The sequence below is a fragment of the Meriones unguiculatus genome, chromosome 1 (assembly GCF_030254825.1).
Source record: "Meriones unguiculatus strain TT.TT164.6M chromosome 1, Bangor_MerUng_6.1, whole genome shotgun sequence".
Taxonomy (NCBI): Eukaryota; Metazoa; Chordata; class Mammalia; order Rodentia; family Muridae; genus Meriones; species Meriones unguiculatus.
In genome coordinates this window covers 28777463-28800067 of record NC_083349.1, presented here as the reverse complement: position 1 = coordinate 28800067, position 22605 = coordinate 28777463, and the positions used below count along the sequence as shown (strand labels likewise).

The following is a 22605-nucleotide window of genomic DNA, read 5'->3' as shown; positions in this document are numbered from 1 at the left end:
GGCCCCCTCCACTCCTTTTTGAGTCTTGTTTTCCAGACTTTAAGGCAGGGAACACTCCTTTTCCTAACACAGTGCACAAACCATCCCAATATCCTAAAACCGTTCATTATGAAGGACACACACGGATTTAAGTAGCATACAATTACAGGAACACAATTATGGATTTCTGGTTGGCCTTCTCTGCTTCTGTAAGGGTCAAGCCTGTCCTGAGGCCTTTGTAAATTGCTGAAACTCATTTAAACCACAATGTCCTGTCAGCAAAGAAGGCTTCTGTGTTCCAACAGAACTCCTAAGCATGAAACTTTATCCCTAATGTGATGGGAATAAAAGGTGAGGCCTTGAGCCCAGTCTGGTGGCTCACACCTTTAGTCTTAGCACTCTGGAAGCAGATGCAGGTGCAGGATCTCTGTGAGTTCGAGGACAGCCTGGTCTACATAGCAAGTTCCTGGTCAGCCAGGGCTCCATAGTGAGACTCTGTCTCAAAAATAACAACAAAAAATATGTAGGGCCTTTACAAGTGATCAAGGGTGAGGGTGGGACCAGACCCTTCTGAATGGGATGCATTCATCATTTATAAGGGTCTAGGAGCACCATGTGAAGCCACGGTACAAAGATGATAGGGGAAATGGCCCTCACCAGACACATGTTACCTTGATCTTGGACATCTAGTCTCCAAAATATGAGAAATAAGTGTTTTTGTTTAAAACATTCTTTAAACAGTCGAACAAAAGAAAACACATTTAATATTTAAAAATACATTTAATAAAGATCAGATTCATGAAGTAAAATACCCACTCGTGAGTGAGCCAGGGGAGCTGGTCATGTCCAAGGTGCCCAGTAGTCATCCCAATGGTGTTCAGGCTTCAGTCAGAATGGGCCAGCCCTCCTTCCAATTTCTGGCAGTGGAACTGAAGTTCAGCCTGATCACTATCTGCAGGGAGTGCAGGAACCCAGCTCCTGCCTGCCTGCCTGCTAAGGGGATCTGGCAGGGCTTATCTGAAGAAGGCATGAAGTGCCACAGGCCAACACAAAGGAGCGAGCCAGACTCCTCCCTCTCTAATCAGTTTCTATTCAGGAGAAGAGTAAAGTTCACACTCTGGCATATCATAGAGGGAATATGGGTGGCCTTTTGGGGAACAGAAGCACCCAGTACTAATAAGGAACACCTCTGAAGGCAGCAGTGGCTCCCAGGACTCTGCCCAGTAAATTGCTTAATAATGCTGATTTTAATCTCATAGTAGGCCAGGGCCCTGTCAGGGGAGAGCATAACTAGAGGAGGCAGGAAAGCCCATACCCACAAGGAGACAGAAAGGAAGGACACAGAAACCTCTGTCACTCATCACTTGGGACTCTAGGGGCAGGCTGTCTGTTCTTGGGAGAACAGTTTGCCAGGGCTGGTAGGGCTACCTGAGGGGGACAGGCATGTAAGTCACAGGGAAAGGGCAGGATCCAGGCAGCAACTGAAGCAGCAACTAGAAGAAGGGGAGCCACATGGTCACAATACACAGCACAGTGCATCAAAGTGAGCAGAGTAACTGGCACCTGACATTACAGCAAGAACTTGTCCTGCTGCTGCTGTCCCATTAGTTACCTCCCAACGCTGCTGCCCACCCAAACGCATACCCAGGACAGAACAGAGGCAGAGGAAGCCTGCCTAATGAGACAAATGCTCCCACAGAGAGCAGACTTTATATCTTGTATGTGTGGGCTACATTTGAGCCTCAGCTTTGGCTTCTACCACATCCCTAGGAGTGGTGAGGAGAAAACAGCCCCAATTCTACAGACCAGCAGACCAAGGCAAGGAAGCCCTTGTACAAATGGAGGACCAGAAAAATGCCAACAAGTCAAAGCCATCAAGAAAAGCAGATGGACAGCAAGTGGCCGGAGAGAGCAAGCCTGGAACTGGAGTAGCAAGTTTGGTCTCTGGCCCAAGAGAAGTCTGTTGCTGAAAACAACCAGGAGCCCAAGTACAGCAGAGCTTCTGAGGGAGCAGAGACCGCATCGCCGATGGTTCCCAGGAGCCCCTGCCCGCTTCACTCCCTGTCATGCAACAGGGGCTGGAAAGAAGGAAGATGCATAGGGGTTAAAGACATGACTTGGAAAGAGCCCCTGAGCTTTAGGAGGCACAGCAGGCCTGAGATGCTCAGATAGACCCTCAACCTGCAGGTGAATCCAGTCCAGCCACCAGATCTTTCAAGGAAGCCCAAAAGTTCCTGAGACTGGTCCATAGCACATTTTCCCACACCCGCCAGGTCCCTCAGTGGGCCAAGAACAGGCAGGGCCTGCTTTAGGCACCTGATGTGTCATGAAGCACTTGTCCCACCAGTCTAGCCACTGAGCTGGCAGAACCTTCCCAGGCTCGAGCCCCTCCATGTGTCATCTCACAAAGCCAAGGGATCTTACAGGGCAGTGGGGACCTGGGTCAGCTGCTCTGATGCTGGAGTCCCCATCACCCACTCAGTCTCTACCTTCAAGCTGCTTGGCTTCCCACCTGGCTACAGGGTCAGTCTTCTCAGCAAAGTCCTTCCTGGGTCCTTTTCTAGACCCAGCCTTACCCCACCTAGAATGGGAGACAAGAAGCCATACCTGTCTATCAGTCAGAGCTCCTGGATCTGGACGTTTCCATGATGAAGCCAGAAGAACATAGAGAACCAGCACGCCAAAAATCACCACCAAGAGCCCAGTGCTGTTGGCAAAGACAGCCTCACTAGGCAGGCTGGAGTAGGGCTTGGTGGCATTTTTCCTGAAAATGACAAAATGATATGGGCCTTGAAGAGAATTTTCTAACTTTTTTTTGGTTTTGTTTTGTTTGTTTTTTCCAGATCTGGGGACCGAACCCAGGGCATTGCAAGCGCTCTACCACTGAGCTAAATCCCCAACCCCAAGACTACATTCTTACGACCTAAAATTAACACCCTTTCTAAGTCCCTACCACCACAACAGTCAGGAACTGTGTAATGCTTTTACCCTTGAGAAAAATGAAAATCCTGGTGACATGAACCTGTCCACATTTACATAACTAGTGCATAGCACAACCAAGATTTAAACCCCAGGGCTCATTTTCACTCGTATTTGCTGTTCACTCTACCACACTGTCTCAAGACCCAGGACAACAGTGGGTACACAGAAAGCCTAACTCAGTTGCCACTTCTGCTGTTCACTGCCTCTGTGTTTTTAGGTAAGTTTCTCTGTGCCTCACCATACTTTTTTTCTTTAACAAGGTCTCACTATGTAGTTTGAGCTGGCCTTGAACTCACAGAGATCTGCCTGCCTGTGGTGATAGGATTAAAGCCATGCACCACCATGCCTAGCTCATTACACTCTCTTGTGTCAACAGCACCAAATGGTGTGGGGTGCCGAGGAGGATTAAAGGTGAGGTACTTTGAGCAGTTTCTGACCAATTGAGGTGCTGTATCACTTGGTGCTCAGCATTGCCAGTTTACCCATTTCAACCTAAAGACAGCCAATTCTGTCATCTTCCAGATTAAGAAAGGACTCAAGCCCAGAGGCTCGCCTCTGCTGACTGAGTCCTGTGATTATAGGATACATCTCCTGAAGCCCCTAGCCCCTCCCATAAGCTTTGGTGTTAGAGACCCCTTAGAACTTACAAAACAAAGAAAACCTTCTCATTTATGCCGGAAATAACAGAAGTGATGGACAGGGAAAGGATGCAGGCTCCAAAGAAGACGTGCACAGGCTTCAAGAGACTTCGAAGCCACTGGGATGCCCACGGCAGAAGAAAGACGGCAAAGCCCAGGAACCACTGTGGACATAGGAAAGAAGGCCCTGGAGCTACAGGGTGACCACAGTCGTACCCATCTGTAGCCACCCTACCCCGGCCACACAGTGCCTCCTGCTCGCTACTGTCCTTTGGCCCTTCTTTTTCAATTCAAACATTCCCACAATGCACAGCCCTGACCACACACCATGCCTTACTGTGGTTTCCCCATTTCTATTGCACAAGCAATCAGTGTGTGAAAGGCTTGGAGCAATACACTCAGAAAACCTAGCCATCTTCTTCAGCCTTGGCTTCCTGCCGGTCCTGACCCATAAATAATTCAAGAACAGGACAGGAACTAGAATACTGAAATCACATCTAGAACTACTTTTGTTTCAAAGAGGGAAGAGTGGAAAAAGTAGAAAAGAGGCTGTGCTGGAGTCAGCATGACAGATGAGATGACAAAGTCAGGAGGACAGGTGAGCAGTGTGACAGGTAGAAGAAACAAGGTAAGTGCAGAAACCCCAACTCTCACAGCCATTTAAACAGCCAAGTCTACAGGATATGGTGTTCTTTCCAGGCAAAGGGTAGAGAAAATACTTGGAGCTGAGGCTAGTGAAACCATACCCAAGCCCACAGTGCCTATACGAACTCAGAAGGAAAAGGCAGAGGGTACCTACCTGGCAGGCGAAGAGGATGACAGTGGTGATGCCCAGCCAGCTATGCAAGGAGTAGAGGTGTGTGATTTTTGAATGGTTGTGAAACTGAAAGACGGCAACCAGCCCCACCACAGTGAAGGTGAAGACCAGCAAGTGCAGTGCTGCATGGAGGATTTTCCAGGGCAGCTTGGGCCCCACCCATGAGGAGGGCAGGCGGTACACCAGGGAGGCTGCAGAGAGAACAAACCACGGCCTAACAATCCACAGCCCAACAATCCACGGCCCGGCCACATCGTCTTCCACTCCCCTCATGTGACCCGATACAGCCTCTCAACAGGAAGAAGTAAGTGCCAGGATGTCAATTCCTGTCCTGGTTGGTTCCTTGTCAGCTTGACACAAGCTAGTTATCTGAGGAGAGGAAATCTCAGTTGAGAAAGTCTCCCCTCATCAGACTGCCTACAGGCAAGTCTTTAGGGCATTTTCTTGATTAATGATTGATATGGGAGGGCCAAGATCACTGGAGGTAATATCATCCATGGGCTGGTAGTCCTAGATGGTATAAGAAGGGCTGGAGAGATAGCTCAGTGGTTAACAACATTGCTCTTTCAGAGGACCTGAGTTCAATCCCCAGCACCCATATGATGGATGGCTCACAGCCATTTGTAACTCCAGTCCCAGGGGGATCGACACCCTCTTCTGGCCTCCAAAGACACTTGATACACGTAGTCCACAGCCATACAAGCAGGCAAAACAACCACACACATAAAAACAAAGATTAAAAAGACTTTTTAAAAAGAAAGAAAGCATGCTGAATAAACTCAGTAAGCTCCCCTCCTCTACAGCTTCTGCTTCAACTCCCACCTTGACATCTCTTTCAAGAAGACTAAAAGTGTAAGGTGAAACAGACTCTTTCCTCCCCAAGTTGCTTTTGGTCATGCTGCTTTATTACAGCAATAGGAACCCTAGCTAAGACTGCTCAGCACCTACTACTTCCTGTTATTTTTGGGAGGCAGTTGGCCAGGAACTAATGCAAGAAGGGCCAGTTAAAATGGGAGGAGCATTTCCCGGACCACCCTGTCTTGATCCTGGATGCAGCTTTGTGGGCTGATGAGCACTGCCTCTCTGTAGACTCCACACAGCCAAGGCTGGTTAAAAACCCAGGCATGAGAGCAGAGGTTATAGCTCAGTATCCACCTGTCATGTGCTGAGCCCTGGCTTCTGCTCCACTCCTGGCACCACCAAAAGCTCAAAGTAGAAATCGAAAGAGCTCAGGCAACAGGGGTCCAAACCTAGTACCTGGTTAACCGTTTGCCGCCTTCTTTCTGTAAAATGGGGGTGACAACCTCACAAACTGGTTCTAACAAAATCGAAAGCAAGCATGGTAGTACATACCTACACACTCAGAAGGCTGAGACAGAAGGATGCTACGCTGGTCAAAGTCAGGCTGGGCTATGTAGGAAGACCCTGTCTCAAAAAGAAGAAAGGGACGGGGGCTATTGACATGAGGGATGGCTCAGTGTGTAGAGTGCTTGTTGTGTGAGCATAAGGACCCAAGTTCAATCCCCACAACCCACATAAAAAGCCTGGTCAGGATAGCACACACTTGTAATCCTAGACCTAGGAAAGCAGAGATAGGATTCCCTAGGCCAACCCCAGGCCAGTAAAGAGACCCTATCTCAAGAAACAAAATGGGGCTCTCAAGATAGCTCAGCAGGTAAAAGCACTTGCCACATAAGCTGAGTGACATCAATTTGCTCTCTAGAACCCACAGTGAAAAGAAAGAACCAACTCCTAAAAGTTGTCCTGACTTCCAGATGCATGCCATAGCATGCTGTGCCCACATCCACACAGACAGACACCACCACCACACCAATAATAAACAATACAGAAAAGAATTTATGGCAGGGCATAGTGCAGAGGGACGCAGAGGCAGGTGGATCTCTGTGAGTTCAAGGCCAACATGGTCTACATACTGAGTTCAAGGATAGCCAGAACTACATAAGAGGACCCTATCTTGAAATTTTTGAAAAAAAAAAAAATTAAAGGTACAAGGTGCTTAATAATAGATGACACCAAGCTTGTCCTGTAGCCTTCACACACATAACAAATGTACATGCACATTCATACATCATATGCATCATTAAAAAAAGGCCAGAGCCAGAGAAGACGAGGTGTGAAGTATACATGGTAAACAGCTTTTGCCATTGCCATCATCACTCTCATTCTACAGCTGGGAAAATGGGGTTCACACGGATTTGAATGCATGGGCAAAGATGGATCCTCAAACCAACTGTAATACAAGAGGCTTCAATTTCTTGTTCTCTAGAGCAGAAGCCAAACTATAGTGCCAGGCCAAATCTAGCCTGCTGCCTAGTTCTTTAATAAAATTATACCGAGACACAGTTACACTCATGTGTTTTATGTACTTCCCATGGCTGCTCCCATGATATAATGGCAGATCTGAGTAGCTAAAATACATATTACAATTATACCATTATAGAGCTTGAAAAAAAATTATGGTCTGGTCCTTTGCAGAAAGTTTTGCTGCCCCTGTCTCAGAATCTGTAAAGCTGTCCCCATGCTTTCCACTTCTTCCCCCTAAATGATAGCTGGTCCCAGGGACAACCCAATTCACCCTGTCATGGTAGCTTTAAATTCAACCTCCCAGAAGATAATCCTCGGTGAGGGTAAGTGCTGCCCTGCCCAGGCCTAGGCCATATCATGCCTCCCACACTGTGAACTTACTACTCACCAGCGCCATAGAGCACCACCATGCCAGAAATCATAAGCACCGGGTGCCAGTTGAACATGTGCATACTGCCATCCCAGGCAAAGCCGCCGCGCCAGTACTGCATCCAGTAGATGGTGAAGAGGATGCACATTGATCCCAGGGACCCCAGGACCATGCAGGACAGGTAAAACCTTCCTGAAGCCATTCTGATCAAGAACTCCTAGAAGAAACAGAGGTCACATGTCCTGGCTGACTGTGGTGAACCCACACAGCAGCTAAAGGAAGTAACACTGACCTCTCTTTCTGCTTGTGGTATGGAACTTTTTGCTTCAGTTCCCCTGTCCCCAAATGGCCTCGATGTTGAGGTAAGCTGACAATGAGTGAGGCCCCACCCCTGCACCTGGCAGAGCACAGACTAAGTATAGTGCTCTAATGAGATGACAAGGCCCTGGGCTCACAGCCTTGGTACTGATTAGCCTGCCCACACAGAAGCTGAAGGTGAAATCCACATGAAGCTGAAGCTGAAGGCCACATCCAACCCAGTAGAGGGACAAATATTAAAACCCTAACCGCCTAGACCACAAATTCCCTGGGTTCCAACATGAGGCAGCAAACCTACAATCTAATGGTGTGAACACATTCTAGGCTGGGTACACCTCGAACAAAATGACTGGGTGCAGGGGCTGCAGAAACAGCTCAGCAGTGAAGATCACTGGTTGTTCTTTTTTTCCCCCCTGTATAGCCCTTGCTGTCTTGGAACTCATTCTATAGACCAGGCTGGCCTTGAACTCAGAGATCTACCTGCCTCTGCCTCCCAAGTGCTGGAATAAAGGCATGCACCACCACATGACCACTGGTTGCTCTTATAGAGGACCCAGGTTCAATTCCCAACACCTATATGGTAGATCCCAACCACCTGTAACTCCAGTTTTAGGAGACCCAATGCCTTCTTCTAGTATCCATGGACATCAGACATGCAGACTAACATATGATGGCAAACCATCTATCTATCTATCTATCTATCTATCTATCTATCCATCCATCCATCTAATTTTGTGTTTTGTTTTGTTTTTGGAGACAGGGTTTCTCTTCTCTGTGTCACCCTAGCCATCTAACTTTCTCTGTAGACCAGGCTGGTCTTGAACTCAGAGATCCGTCTGCCTCTGCCTCCCAAGTGCTGGAATTAAAGGCAAGAGCCACTGCCTCTCTCTCTCTCTCTCTCTCTCTCTCTCTCTCTCTCTCTCTCGCTATATATATATAGGATCTGGTATGGAAGAGTTGTAAATGAAAAAGGGTTTTAGACTTGAGAATGTTTGTATATTGTATGTTTTCAGCAACCATTTTGGTGACCAAAAGGTTTTAGGTATGGCTAGGCATGGTGTCACATGCCTTTAATCAGAGCAATCGGAAGGCAAAGATAGGAGGATCTCTCTGTGAGCTTGAGACCAGATGGTCTACCAAGCAAGTTCCAGGATAGCCATGGTTACAATGAGACCCTATTTCAAACTGGCTTAATAATAAAACAAAACAGAGGCAGGCAGATCTCTGAGTTCAAGTCCAGCCTGGTTTATAGAGTAAGTTCCAGGACAGCCAGGACTACACAGAGAAACCCTCTCTTGAAAAACTAAACAAGGAGCTAGAGAGATGGCTCAGAGATTAAGAACACTGACTGTCCTTCCAGAGGTCTTGAGTTCAATTCCCAACAACCACATGGTGGCTCACAACCATCTATGAGATCTGATGCCCTCTCTGGTGTGCAGGTGTACATGCAGACAGAACACTGTGTATAAAATAAATAAATCTTAAAAAAAAAAAAAGAAAGAAAAGAAAAATAAAACCCCAAGTTTTAAGTTTCAGAATCTTGTGGACTTTTGTGTGGGGATGCTCAGCCCCCTAGCATATGTTGCCTGTGAAAAAGCTCTATGTGCTCTATTTCTATCTAAAAAGGCCTTTGTTGTAGAGGATGAACTCCATGGGGCCAGACCTCAAGGCCAGAACCCACCATTCCTCTCCTTGAACAGAGGGCATCCCTTGGCTGTTTCTACACCTGGGACTTACTTCTGTTTTCTGTTCTCTGGGGAAAGTACAGAGGAGAAAAGAGGAAGTAAGAACTCATGGTCTAGAAAGTGATTATTTTTAAGTTTCCACCAGGAACCAACTCGACTTTCTGGCGTTCTGTGGTGAATATTTATGTCACAGACAGTTATTCTTAAAAACAGGCATGGGGCTATATTTGTAGCTCAGTGACAGGGGCAGTCATGAGTTAGATTCACAGTGACACACACACACAAAGCCAGGCATCAAAAGGGCAAAGACACAGGGCCTGTCCTGCTTCCAGTAGACATATGCACCGCCACATGGCCATATGACCATATGGCCCAGTTCGCTCCCCGGGCCCACACCAAGAAGGTAAAAATATGATTTCCTGATATTAGTGACTGTCTCTGTGAACCATCTAATAGGAAGAATAGCCAATAATTTCCAAGAAGGAACAATATATAAATCCTTATGTTTAGATTCAGCAGACAGCTCACAGCAGGGTGTCCTGACCTTGATTTTCACAGTCTAGGCAACCCAAGGAAAACACTTAACATTGCAAGACTTGTTCTCTGAAAGAAAAACGTGGCAACAAAATTATTAACAGAACACCAGCTATGAGCACTAGAAACTGACACGATCTATGAGGACTATCACCCCAATCCTATACATGAGGAAACTAAATCTCAGGCACACAGTAACCAACACCAAAAACCCAGAAAGTCTACAGGAGTTTAAAACCCTTGTCTATTTAGCGTCAAAGCCTTAGATCTTTTCCCTTAGCCACAGGTTATAAGATCAAGACCAAAAAAATGCAGGGACTTTATTGATAGTCAAGTATTATAACTTCAGTTATTACTATCCTAGGACTTGAGAGCGTGAACTCAAGTGTGTGTGTATGTGTGTGTGTGTGTGCATGTGTGTGTATGAAGGTATGCCATGTGCTGTGTGTGTAGGCATCCATAGAAGCTAGAGAAGGGTGTTGGGTTCCCTGGAGCCAGTGTTACAGTCAACTGTTAACTGCCCAACTTGGGTGCTGGAAGCCTTTGGAAGAGCAGCAAGCATTCTTGCCCACTGAGCTCTCTCTTTAGCCCCTTTCACAGGATTTTACCCTAACCACTAACAAAACCTAAAGCTAGATAGGCAAGGTGGTACCTATGCCACTCACTACTTGAGAAGCTGGATCAGGTGAATCATTTGAGTACAGGAGTTCAACACTAGCCTGAGCAACACTGTGAGACCAGCTCCCCCGACAAACAAAAACCTGAAGCTCATGGTCCCTATGCCTGGCCAGGCCTCTCAGTAGCCTTGATTACATCTCATGCCATGCCAGCTTTCCATCCAAACAGCAGCAGATGCTGGGCTTGCACAAAGAAGGAATTCAAGTTAGTAGCAATCTTTGAGAAAGGGCAGCAGAGGGCTAGGAGGAAAACAAAAAACAAAAAACAAAAAATCTCGACCAAGCTACTGGGTCCAGAGATTTATTACCCAGCCTCAGAGCTGCCTCCTTGATTCATAAAAGAGCAAAAGAGGTTTGGGATTATCACATATCTGCCTAACTCAACCTCCACTCCTCCAGTGAGATGCCCCAGTCATCTGATAATAAGAGAGCAGTCCCTTTGTCCATTGTCCACTCTCACCCCTTGAGAATGTGTTCTATACAATGTTCTTTCTGAACACTGTCTACTTCATTCCTTGAGCATGCCCCCACTTCACCTTGCAATAAACTCCAGATATCTTCTATATTGAAAGGTAAAATTGGGAGTCATTGTACAAGCCTAAAATTCCAGCATACCAGAGGTAAAAAGCAGAAGACTCAGAAGTTCAAGGTCATCCTCACCTACATGTATATATTTGAGGCTAGCCTAGGCTAAATTTTAAAAAAAGGCAGGGGGTGCCATATAAAAAGAAGGCAGTTAAGATGCATATTGGTCTTGCAGTACACCAGAGGTAAGTTCCCAGGACCCAGACTAGACAGCTCACAGTTGCCTATAACTTCAGCCCCAAGGGACCAAATAACTACTTCTAGACTCCATTGGCACCTACACACATGTGATAGTCACCACAAACACACACACACACACACACACACACACACAGAAGTATCTAAGGAAAAAAGGAAAAGGAATGACAGAACACCCCAAAGGACTATATTACACACACATACACACCCCTTTACAAGTCCCAGATTAGCACTTTGTGGCAGACTTAGAACAGATGGTTGGGGCACTTTGGCGACAGAAGGCAGGAAAGTTAGTTACATGGCTGCCTACAGTTCACAAATAAGCCCTCTCTTTTCCTAAAATAGCAAATGCAAGGGAAAGAACAAATGCAAATGCTGACACTCCACTCTCACTTGCACTAAGACAGCAGTTTGGACTAAGTCATCAAGACATGCTAACCACAGCTGGGTCTCTTGCCCTCACTCTGCGAGCTCCATGCTCAGGAAGGAAACTCTTTAGGCTTTTTAGGGCTTATAGTCTCTGTCACAACTGCATTCATTCTGGGATGATGTAACACAAGAGAGCAGCCAGGAGGAGTATCTTAACAAATGAACGTGACTGTGCCTCATTAACACTTTATGGACACTGATGTCTACGTTTCATATGATTTTCACACGTCATAGAATACAGCCCCACCCCACCCCAATAGTTTAATTGTATAAAAATCACTCGGTTAGATGTGGCCTATGGGGTGTAGTACTTTATCCATCCTGATTTAACCTCTACTTAATGTTTTCCTCTATTCTCTGGGTAAAAAATTCTCATAGGCTGAGCTAAATTAGAATCAGTCCCAGGGATAGGAAATAAACCTTCCATTCAGTCCTTATCTCTCAGGAAAAGGTTGTATTCCACATGCAGTTACTTTTAGAAGCTGCGAACAGACCAAGGGTCAGAGTTTGTGGCTCCCTCCTCAAAGACAGAGGGGACAGTAAAAATTCTGGGGACCAGAGTGCAAATCCTATAAGCCCGTATCTTACAATTCAAAAGTACTGCAATATTGGGATCCAAAGGAAAGTGACTTGGTCAAGACAAATGGCAAGCCTGGTACAGGCACCCAGGTCCTGTCCTCAGTTCCCAGAACTCATTTCCAAAGGCAGCCCCTCCAAACGGCAGGACTCAGGAGTGAGCGACACACAATATTCCACTTAGGAATGTGAAGAAAGTCCACCTTAGTACAAGTGCTCACAGACCGGTCGTTCGTCCTTCGGGACAGTCGGATCTATTCCAGGAACACGGCTTTGATCAAGTTGGTCCTGGCAAGTCTTTCGATAAAACGCCTTTTGAAAAGCATCGAAGCCTCTACAAACACCACCTGCAGGGTGGAAGGGGAACGGCAGAGTGTCCAGTTCTTAAAAGGAAAAACAAGTCGAACGCCGGGTTATGACAGCGGGAAGCAAGGAAGGAGCGGAACCACCACTGGAACCCATGTACCGGCTCTCCCAGCCCGGGCTCTTCCTCACCCCTAACCACACAGTGGGTCACCTTGGGGGTAGGTCCCGCGACCAGCCAGTCGCCTCAAGCGCAGGAGCTGCCACTCCCCAGCTTCCTCTTGGACTTTGAAGAATTGAGTTTCTGGCAAACCTGTAGAGACTGCACGCAGGACCCGCTACAGAGGGCGCTGCTACCTGGGCTTTTATAGGCTCAGAGCACTTCCGGTGGTGAGCTAGGGCGTCTGGGAAATGAGGTTCACGAGCTATGGGGCGCTTTCTTGGCCCAATTCCTAGGAGTGATGCGTCCAGTCGGTCTTGTCTCTAGCCTCAACCCCCAACCCGAGGAAGGCGAAATGCTGGAGTTACCAGCCTCTCGCCTACGCTTGGCCGTCAGCGAGGCAAGCTGGGAGAACCGGTCACTGGGCGCCTGGGAGAGCAAAGGCCCAAACGTGGCCGGCACATAGCCATCTACTTCCGGAATTAAAAGTAGGCTTCCGGAAGCCGAGACGGTGTCCCCATGACAACCGACGTTGGTTCTTTGAGGTGAGTGTAGATGATGAGCCCAGCATAGATGGCTGGAAGTCTTTTATGTTGCTGTTGCTCTTGCTGTGAGCTTTTTGCCGAGGCATTCCGGAGACTTGGGAAGGGTGAGGAAAACTGCGTTAAATTGGAGGGTTATTGTCCGCGAAGCTAGAGCAAGGGTCTTTTCTATCGGATGCTCACAGTGGCCCTCGATGTAGCCTTGCAAAGTGGTGCCTTTGGCTCTACTCACTTGTGATCTTGAGGGAATGACTCTGTGTGTCCTTGCCTGTAGCCAGAGGGTAATTCTTTCCTACCATGTAGATTGTTATGAGGATTAAAGAAAATTCTCTTGGTTAACAAGATTATCTTGGCTCTGGTACCCAGGAGAGAGATTATGAGTGTGAAAACTCACACCCGGAGAAACTACATGATTCATACATCCAAAAACATGCAGCATTTCTACCATGGGTGGTAGACGGGGCCTGGACCTCCCAGAACCTCTGCAAAATAGGTCTTACATACACTAAAATGGCTGCTTTTCAAGTCCAGGGATTAAGTAAAGTTATAAATATGCTCCCCTTACATGATGCTGCTGTTTCGGCATCACCTTTATAAAGCTCTTTGTCGGAGAGAGTACTGCGTCCTCTCGGTTCTTTCTGTCTGTGACACTGCCCATTTCTATGAGGACATATCCCCCACCTACTTAGATAGCCCTCCACCAGTTAGGAAGTAGGCTAGTCGTATAGTGCTCCATCAGAATACCACTCTGCCACTTATCAGCTGTGCAGTCTTGGTCAAACTAGTTCACCTTGCTGGGCCATAGTTTTCTCCTTTATGAATTCGGGAAAAATAAGAGTTTATTACCTTCTTCATGAGGTTATTGTAAGATTTAAATAATATGTGTGATTGGAACAGTTCTCAGAGTGTTGCATGTAACAGATAAGGCTTTATTCCGACAATTATTACTACTTCCATGTGACCAGGCCATCACTTCTCTGTAGTACCCCTAAATATTCTTGGTTAGACTTGTCCATTTGTCAGGTGTGGTGCTGCATTCCTGTAAAACAGGCGCTCAAGAAGCTGAAGCAAGAGGATTAAGAATTCAAGACCAGGGAGCTAGAGATATGGCTCACCTGGGTTTTAATTCCCAGCACCCACATGGCAGCTCACAACCGTCTGTAACTCCTGCTCCAGAAGATCTGATTCTCTCACACAGACATATATGCAAGGAAAACACCAATGTACATGAAATAAAAATAAATTTACAAAATTTCAGCTAGGTAGCAATATCTGGTTTAAAAAAGAAAAAGAGTGAAGGAAGGAAAGAAAGAAGAAAAGAGCTGTGCATTTAGAAGGATCATGGTGCAGAGAAAAAGCTGATGTTTTTAAAAATGTCTCAAGAAAGCATGACAAGTTCAGGAGCGGAGTTTGGATGGGTTTGGTTTGGTCTTGTTTTGTTTGGAGAAGAGTCTTGGCTCTCATAACCCAGACTGGCTTCAGACTCTCAACCCTCCTGTTTCAGGCTCTTGAATATTGTGGTTACAAGTGTGTGCCACTACACATGGCTTTAGCTGGGTTTTTGTTCTTATAATTGTTTTTCATTCATATATCCTAGTCACCTAGAATGGTATTTTGCTGATGCTCAGTAAATGTTTATTGCTAGACTTTTAATATCGCCTTCCTTATCCTTCCTTTCTTGCATCTCTCCCCTCCAAACAGGTCCTTGCATTAGAGTCAGGGAAACGTCTCTGATTTGGAAAAAATAGACATCTCTCACCAAGTACTGGGCAGAGAACCAGAAGTCATTTCCTACAGAACTGTGGAATGTGCACTTGGAAGTCCCCAAAAGCAGATAGAAGATGCTCCAGACCAGTAACTACAGCTTGGTGCTTTCCCTGCAGTTCCTGCTGCTGTCCTATGACCTGTTTGTCAATTCCTTCTCTGAGCTACTCCGAATGGCTCCTGTCATCCAGCTAGTGCTCTTCATGTGAGTGTAAGAGACAGGCCTGAAAAGCTGAATCCAAAGAGTTTGAAGGGCCTGACAGTAGTAGTTGTATATTTTAAAGTTATTAGTGTGTCCAGAAGTCTGTGTTGCCTGGGTATTTGGGGTGACTATATCATCAAGACTTAGGACTATCTCTTTAGGGCTATCCTCACATAGCCCCCATTGGCTATACCTTGTTTTCTTTGTCTACAGAATCCAGGATATTGCAATCCTCTTCAACATCATCATAATTTTCCTCATGTTCTTCAACACCTTCGTCTTCCAGGCTGGCCTGGTCAACCTTCTATTTCATAAGTTCAAAGGGACCATCATTCTGACATCTGTGTACCTTGCCCTCAGCATCTCCCTTCATGTCTGGTTCATGGTAAGAGTTAAAGCTCTGAACTCCTACATATTTAATTTTTAAAAATTTTATATCACTGTTGTGTTGTATCTATGTATAGGTGGATAGAGCTGTATATGAAAGGATAATTTGTGGAAGTCTATTCTTCCACCATGTAGGTTCTGGGGATTGAACTGTAATCATCAGGCCTGGTAGCAAATGCCCCCAACCACTGAATTATCTCACTGTCCCTTTCACATTTTTAAAGAGCTAGAAGTAACTGGACATGGTGGCTAACACATGTAATTCTAGCACCCAACAAGCCAAGGCAGGAGGATTACCACAAATTCAAGGCCATCCTGGATCTACACAGATAAGTTTTAGGCCAGCCTGGAATATAGTGTAAGACCTATCTCAAGGTGGGAAATAAAGTATAACATAGCAACATATACCTGTAGGCTTAGTTCTCTGCGGGCCATGACAAGTTCAGCCTATGCTACATATAACTTCAAAAGCAAGCCATGCTGAGCCACTCCTCCAACTTAGAACCTTGAGTTCACAATGAACACATGATAATTCAGATGTTATGAGCACATGCTGCTCTTGCTTAGGACCTGGATTTGGCTCCTCACACCCACATCTGGTGGCTCACACCCTTTGTAATTCCAAGGGATTCAACTCTTCTGTCCTCTGCTGGTGCTGGTACATATGTGGTACCCATTACATACAAAGGCACCCAGACATACACATAAAGTAAACCAATTGCCGGACATGGGTGGGACCCATCTGTAATCCCAGTACTTGGGAGGCAGAGCCAGGAAGATCTCTGTGAGTTAGAGACCAGCCTGATCTACAAAGATAGTTCCAGGCCAGCCAGGACTACATAGTGTTAGACCCTGTGCCAATAAATAAGTAAATAAATAAGTCTTTCGTTTTATGTTTAAGAAGCATATGAAAACACATGAAATACACAAAGAGATGGAAGAATAGGGAAGCAGAGGTCAGAAGCCATGAATCACATGTGACCTGGGGCCTGTGTAAGCCTGTGTAAGCCTGTGTAAGCTGCTTTGTAGTCAGGCTGTTGATCTGATTACATTCTAGTGTATAAAGCCTTGACACAAAACGAAACAAAACACAACACAACAACAACAAAAAGCAAAAGCAAAACACCAGAAAAATAATGGCAAGGGCTAGGGAATACAGCTCAGTGATAGGACAGTTACTTGGCAGGCTCCATGCCCCGGGTTTAATCAAACCCTGCCCTGTCCAAAGAAAATCCAACTACGAGTTTCTAGCCTCTGGAAACCCTGTCATTCTTTGACATGCATGTGACATGTAGAAAGTAGGTAAAATGAAGGTGTTCTGGGCCGGAGTATAGGGATGTGACAGTTCATAAGACACTTTTACCCAGCTCTCTGTGTTCAAGAATCCAGGGACTTTTCTATTTGTAACAGTAACCTTTGCCCCAAATAGGCCTACCAGGATTAAAGCAGGAAGTCGGGCTGGTTTTTCATCAGTTATGTGGGTAGGTGGGTGTTGACAGTCGGGCTGGTTTCACCATCAGTTATGTGTGTAGGTGGGTGTTGACAGAGAGTATATTTAGGTGTTAGTGTCCCATGGTTAATATTACAGGCATTGGGTGTTTCGGGGAAGCAGCCATGTAAGAGTGTTGTTTTCTTTTATGACCAGTGTGGAGTCTCTATCTTGACACCAGAAACTCAGTCCCCAGATGCTTCTCTTTAGTTTTCCTATAAGCCCCAGATCAGATCCAGTTCTTATGACTTCAGATTACTTTTTTAAGAATATAATTTGAGGCGCTGGAGAGATGGCTCAGAGGTTAAGAACACTCACTGTTCTTCCAAAGGTCCCGAGTTCAATTCCTAGCAACCACGTGGTGGCTCATAACCATCTATAGTAAGATCTGGTGTGCAGGCAGAATGTTGTATAAATAATAAATATATTTTTAAAAAAAAGAATATAGTTTGAGGGTCTGGAGAACTGGCTCAGTGGTTAAGACTACTGTCTATTTGCCCTTTCAGAGTTCCTGAGTTCGAGTCCTAGCAACCACATGGTGGCTCACAACCATCTGTAATGTGATGTGATGCCCTCTTCTGGTGTGCACGCGAACATGCAGATAGAGCACTCGGATACATAAACTACATAAATCTTAAAAAAGAAAAAGAAAAAAAATATATATATATGTAAGCTGGATGCTTTGTCAGGCTGTTGATCTGATTATATTCTAGTGTATAAAGCCTTGACACAAAACGAAATAAAACACAGCACATCAACAAAAAGCAAAAGCAAAACACCAGAAAAATAATGGTAACTCATATATATATATGAGTTATTATATATATATGAGTTATTATATATATATATATGTACATATATATATATATAAATGGTACAACCTTTAATCCCAGTACTCAGGAGGAAAAGGTAAATGGATCTCTATGAGTTCAAGGGCAGCCTGATCTACAAATCAAGTCCAGCAAAGCCAGGGATATTACATAGAGAAATCCTGTCTTGAAAAGCCAAAAAAAAAAAAAAAAAAAAAAAATACTATTTGAAAATATATGTGAGTGCATATGTGAATGAGTGTGTGTGCATGGGTGTGCACCTGAGTTTGTTAGGTACTCTAGAAAAAGGACTTAGATCTATAGCCGGAATTACAGGGGGTGTGAGACACCCGATATGAGTGCTAGAAACTGAATTCTGGTTTTCTGAAAGAGCTGCAAATACTTTTCTTTATTTTTTTTTATTTATTACAATTTAATCCACTTTGTATCCCAGCTGTAGCCCCCTCCCTTATCGCCTCCCAATCCTGCCCTCCCTCTCTCCTCTCTTCCCATAGCCCTTCCCCAGTCCACTGATATCTGGCCCTAGCCTATCAGGTCTCATCAGACTGTCTGCTGCAAATGCTCCTAACTGTTGCGCTATCTCTCTAACCACACTCTCCTTCCATTTTTACATTTATATGAGTTCTGGGGAGGCCTTGCAGGCCCTTATTTGCTTCACATCTGTTTTACGATTTCTTCCATCTCTTTGGATAGTTCATGTGTCCCCTATATGCATATTTTGATGAAAGTCATTAAAATTCATGACTCTGAGTATGGCTCATGGGTAGAGCTCTTGCCTAGAATTTGGGAGGCCCTGGCCTTTGTTCTCAGCACCACATCAAAACAAAGCAGAACCTTGGTCTCTAGTTACTGTTTTGCTTTTCATTGGACCCACTGTCTAGGTGTCCAAGTGCCACAGAAGAAGCAGGACTCACAGGATAGCAGTGGGTCAAGGGAGCATCCTCTATCAGACTCTGGGCTCCACTTCCTGGAGTCCCATATCAGGCTGTTGATGTGATTAAGCCCTGAGCCTAAAGGCACCCTGAGGGCTAGACATCGAGCAGAGAAACTTCTGAGGTCATTTCTCCTTGACAAAAAATACCTCAGTTCAGGCTTAAAGATTCCTTTGAGACAAAAAATCAAAAGGGGCAGGAGATGCCTGAGAGCTGCTAAGATGTCTAAACAGGTAAAGGAACTTCTTGCCAAGCTTAACAACTTGAGTTTGATCCCTGGACCACCTGATGGAAGGAGAGAATTGGCTCCTCTAAGTTCTCCTCTCTCTGTGCATGCAGGGTATGGTACACACACACAATTTTTTTTAATTAAAAAAAATTTTTTTGGCCAGGTATGGTGGTACATACCTTTAATCCCATCATTCAGGGAGGTTTTGAGGCCAGCCTGGTCTACAAAGTGAGTCCAGGATAACCAAGGCTCCACAGAGAAACCTTGTCTTAAAAAACAAAACAAAACAAAAAATGTTTTGTGTTGTGTTGTGTTGTGTTGTGTTTTGAGACAGTTTCCTGGCTGGCCTGGAACTCATGTAGGCCATGCTAGCTTCAGACTTACAGAAATCTGACTGTTTCTGTCTCTTGGGTGCTGTGATTAAAAGATATGCCATGCCCAATTAAAAATTCTACTTATTTTATGTGTACGAGTGCTGGCCTGCATATGGGCATTATGCAAGTGCCTGTGTCCACAGATGTCAGAAGAGAGCATTGGATCCCTAGGAACTAGTTATAGGAGATTGTGAGACATCATATAGGTGCTAAGAACTGAACCTAGGTCAGCGCTCTTAACCACTCAGCTATCTTTCCAGCCCCATTTAAAAAAAAAAAAATTTAAAGGAGGAGTTTGAAGCTCCCTTGAGAAATACACTCGGGAGCTTTTGAAAACAAAGGAGGTTAGCATGATTATCAACCAAATGGCTTTGCTGCAGCTAAGCAAGTTGGAGATATAATAGCCTCACGTAGCTGTTAACTGTTCCCTTTCTACTCATGTCTCTTTAGAACTTGAGATGGAAAAATTCCAGCAGCTTCATTTGGACAGATGGACTTCAAACACTGTTTGTATTCCAGAGACTAGGTGAGGATAGAGTGGCTTCAGGTGCACTCACATCCTGCTGTGTCTCTAGCAGCATAGCCTTGATCCTGGCTTTCCAGCTCCATCAGGACGGACTGGGATGATTGGGTCAGCCACTCAAAGGAAAGAGGAAGGGCTGCCTCTGCTCTTTCTGGGAGACAGCAAGAACCCCTGGGGCAGTGCTGGGCTGGCTGGGCTTGGTTTTCCCCTGAAGGGAACACTGAGGACGGTCCCTGAGGCTGCTCTCTGCTTTTGTCCTCAGCCGCAGTACTGTATTGCTATTTCTACAAACGGACAGCTGTGAGACTGGGTGATCCCCGATTTTACCAGGATTCAGTATGGCTGCGCAAGGAGTTCATGCAAGTCCGAAGGTGACCATGTCATGTCACATTGATGAATGCCTTTCCTTCCTGGTAGAAGCTGCCTGGGCTACTCTCCAAGGAGGAGAAGCCCTTGGCGCCAGGAAACAGGTGGACTTCCTAGGACATGCTTAGGCCAGCTGTGCTCAGCATTCAAGAAGGAAGACTCACCAGGCATGGTTGGAAATGGAGGCAGGAGAATTGCTGTGAGTTTAAGGCCACCCTAGGCCTACCTAATGAGTTCTAGGATAGCCTACAGTGGGCTTTTTGTCCTATCTAAAAAAGAAAGAAGGCCTTCCATATTGCAAATTAAAGTGTTTTCCCCAGACTGTGGTACAAAGTGCAGTCTTGCCTCCTACCTCAGTCTACCCACTTCCTTCTCTTGCTGCTCTATACCACTCACTTTCTTTCCCTTCCTCCTTCCTGAGGATTCTGCAGCTCTGAACTCCTGCTCTTCAGAGCTTATAGTTGAGCCTTTTAAGCAGCAGCCTCCCAGCCCAACCCCTGTTCTGCTGATAGCAGAGTTGAGTGACTAGATGTAGACAGTGACAGGCACGCCCTACTGCAGTCAGTCAGTCAGTCACCTTAGCCATTTAAATTTTATGTCCAGCATACTTTTTTATAGTTCTAAAAGGAAATAAATTGAATTCTTTTTTCATGAATGGCAGAGTCTGTCTGTCTGTCCAGGTGTCTTCATGGGGAAGAGGTATACCAAGTCAGAGAACCTCAGCATCTCTTTGGCCCATGGGGCAAACTGAGCTATAAACTGGATACACACTGTGCCCATTTTGAGTCAAAGTGCTGGGTGGGTGGCTCACACTTGGGGAGGACTCAGCAAGAGGACTACATAGTGAATTCTAGGCCAGCCTGGACTAGCATTGAAGACTATCTCAAATGAAAGGAAACTTTTGGTACTTCTTTGGAAGTTCAAGAATTCAAAGAATTTCCAAAGGTGATCTGATGCCTACCCTAACCCTGAAGTTCCCGATTTCTGTGTTTTCTTCAGATTCTATGTTTACTAATAACTGAAATTGCCCTCAGGAGAAAAAACAAACAACAGCAACAAAAAAACACAACACTTTAGAGCCTGTTTGGTAAAGGAAGTCTTAGAATTCATGTGCTACTCTCTGTTGCTACAGTAACACATAACAAACAATTACCAAACTCAGTAGCATGAATCACGTGGCTAGCACGTGGTGGGCTTAGCTGATCTGGGCTGGTAAGGATGATTTCTGGGCCTCCTCAAGTCTGTCTGTGGTCAGCCATGATAATCGTGGACCTTTAACTTGGCTAATCTAGGATGACCTCAGGAGGAATAGCAGTTTACTGGGCTATGGGTCTTAGGACTCATCTGTCAGATGACTACTCCAGGTCTCTGTGCATCATGCTGGCCTAGAAGTGTGTTCCTTTGCATTCATACGTCAGTCCTCTGTTTCCATTCCTACTGGGCTTGTGACCTAAAACAAGGTCAAAGTAGGAAAAAGCACAAAGTTTCAAGGAAGAAGGTTTGGAAAGGGCTGGGAGTGTATGTAGCTCAAAGCTAGAGCATTAGTATAGCATGTGCAAGGCCCTGGGTTTGATCCTCAATACCAGAAGAGAACATGAATACAGGAAAGGACAAAGAACTGACTATTAACCAAATCAGACCACACCTCATAGCTGTGTGAAACATACAGAGTGCTTAAGCACAGGGCTAACATACTGAAAAGGCCAGGTAGCAAATACTGATACTGAGGACTGCTGGACTGTTACACTGGAGCAAGAATGAAGCCAAAGACGCTACAGTACCTGCATAAAAACAGCTATGGTAAAACTAAAATATACACTGAACTTTTAGGTTTTTTTATTATTTGCATATATCAGAAAATACTTGGGGCCTGGAGAGATGGCTCAGTGGTTAAGAGCACTGTCTGTTCTTCTAAAGGACCCAGGTTCAATTCCTGTCACCCACATGGCAGCTCACAGCTATCTGTTAACCCCAATTCCAAGGGATCTGACACCTTCACACTAATGCACATAAAATAAAATTAAATGAATTATTTAAAAAATACTCTTCATTTTTTTTCATATAAATAAATTTTTACCAAGCCAAGCAGTGATTTTAAAAGCCAAGCTTTTAATACCAGCACTCAGTTGGCAGAGGCAGGTGGATCTCTTAGGAGTTCAAAGCCAGCAGCCTGCTCTACAGAGCTAGTTCTAGGACAGCCAGGACTATACAAAGAAACTATCTCGAAAAACAGAAACAAACAACAAAACAAAACAAGAAACAAATTACCAAAATTTTGAGGTTGTTCAGCCTGGGCCTGAGCAGGACTGATAAGCAATCTAGGCTCAGCCACCCATCCGCAGTACACCAGTTAAGGAGATAAGTAATAGTGAAAAGTAAAGATGAGATTAT

The 22605-nt window shown here is 45.3% G+C and overlaps 2 protein-coding genes across 10 annotated transcripts in view; one reads left to right on the top strand and one right to left on the bottom strand.

The window, feature by feature from the left end:
- Nucleotides 1-739: 739 nt before the first annotated feature.
- LOC110548074 (lysosomal membrane ascorbate-dependent ferrireductase CYB561A3) lies at nt 740-12763 on the bottom strand. Of its 6 annotated transcripts, none has more exons than XM_060386540.1 (8): nt 12631-12763; nt 12339-12460; nt 7130-7328; nt 5770-5841; nt 4399-4607; nt 3609-3763; nt 2587-2743; nt 740-2057 (listed from the first exon to the last, which is right to left on the bottom strand). In XM_060386540.1, exons 3-8 carry the CDS (start codon nt 7311-7313, stop codon nt 2034-2036), a joined length of 801 nt encoding a protein of 266 aa, XP_060242523.1. In that variant the 5' UTR covers nt 7314-7328; nt 12339-12460; nt 12631-12763; the 3' UTR covers nt 740-2033. The 6 variants fall into 6 exon arrangements, with proteins under 6 accessions (XP_060242523.1, XP_060242518.1, XP_060242541.1 ...); XM_060386535.1 differs by having other exon boundaries at nt 12317-12460; nt 12631-12762; XM_060386558.1 differs by having other exon boundaries at nt 12339-12496; nt 12631-12741.
- Nucleotides 12764-12934: 171 nt separating this feature from the next.
- The window catches only part of Tmem138 (transmembrane protein 138), a 26239-nt gene continuing 16568 nt past the window's right edge, over nt 12935-22605 (top strand). Inside the window, exons 1-5 of one of the 4 annotated variants that reach the window (XM_021636039.2) lie at nt 12951-13121; nt 14820-15087; nt 15298-15469; nt 19776-19851; nt 20111-20869. In XM_021636039.2, coding sequence (XP_021491714.1) covers nt 14960-15087; nt 15298-15469; nt 19776-19851; nt 20111-20223 — 489 coding nt within the window. In that variant the 5' untranslated portion in view covers nt 12951-13121; nt 14820-14959 and the 3' untranslated portion in view covers nt 20224-20869. The other 3 variants (XM_021636040.2, XM_060386609.1, XM_021636041.2) reach the window with 3 other exon arrangements.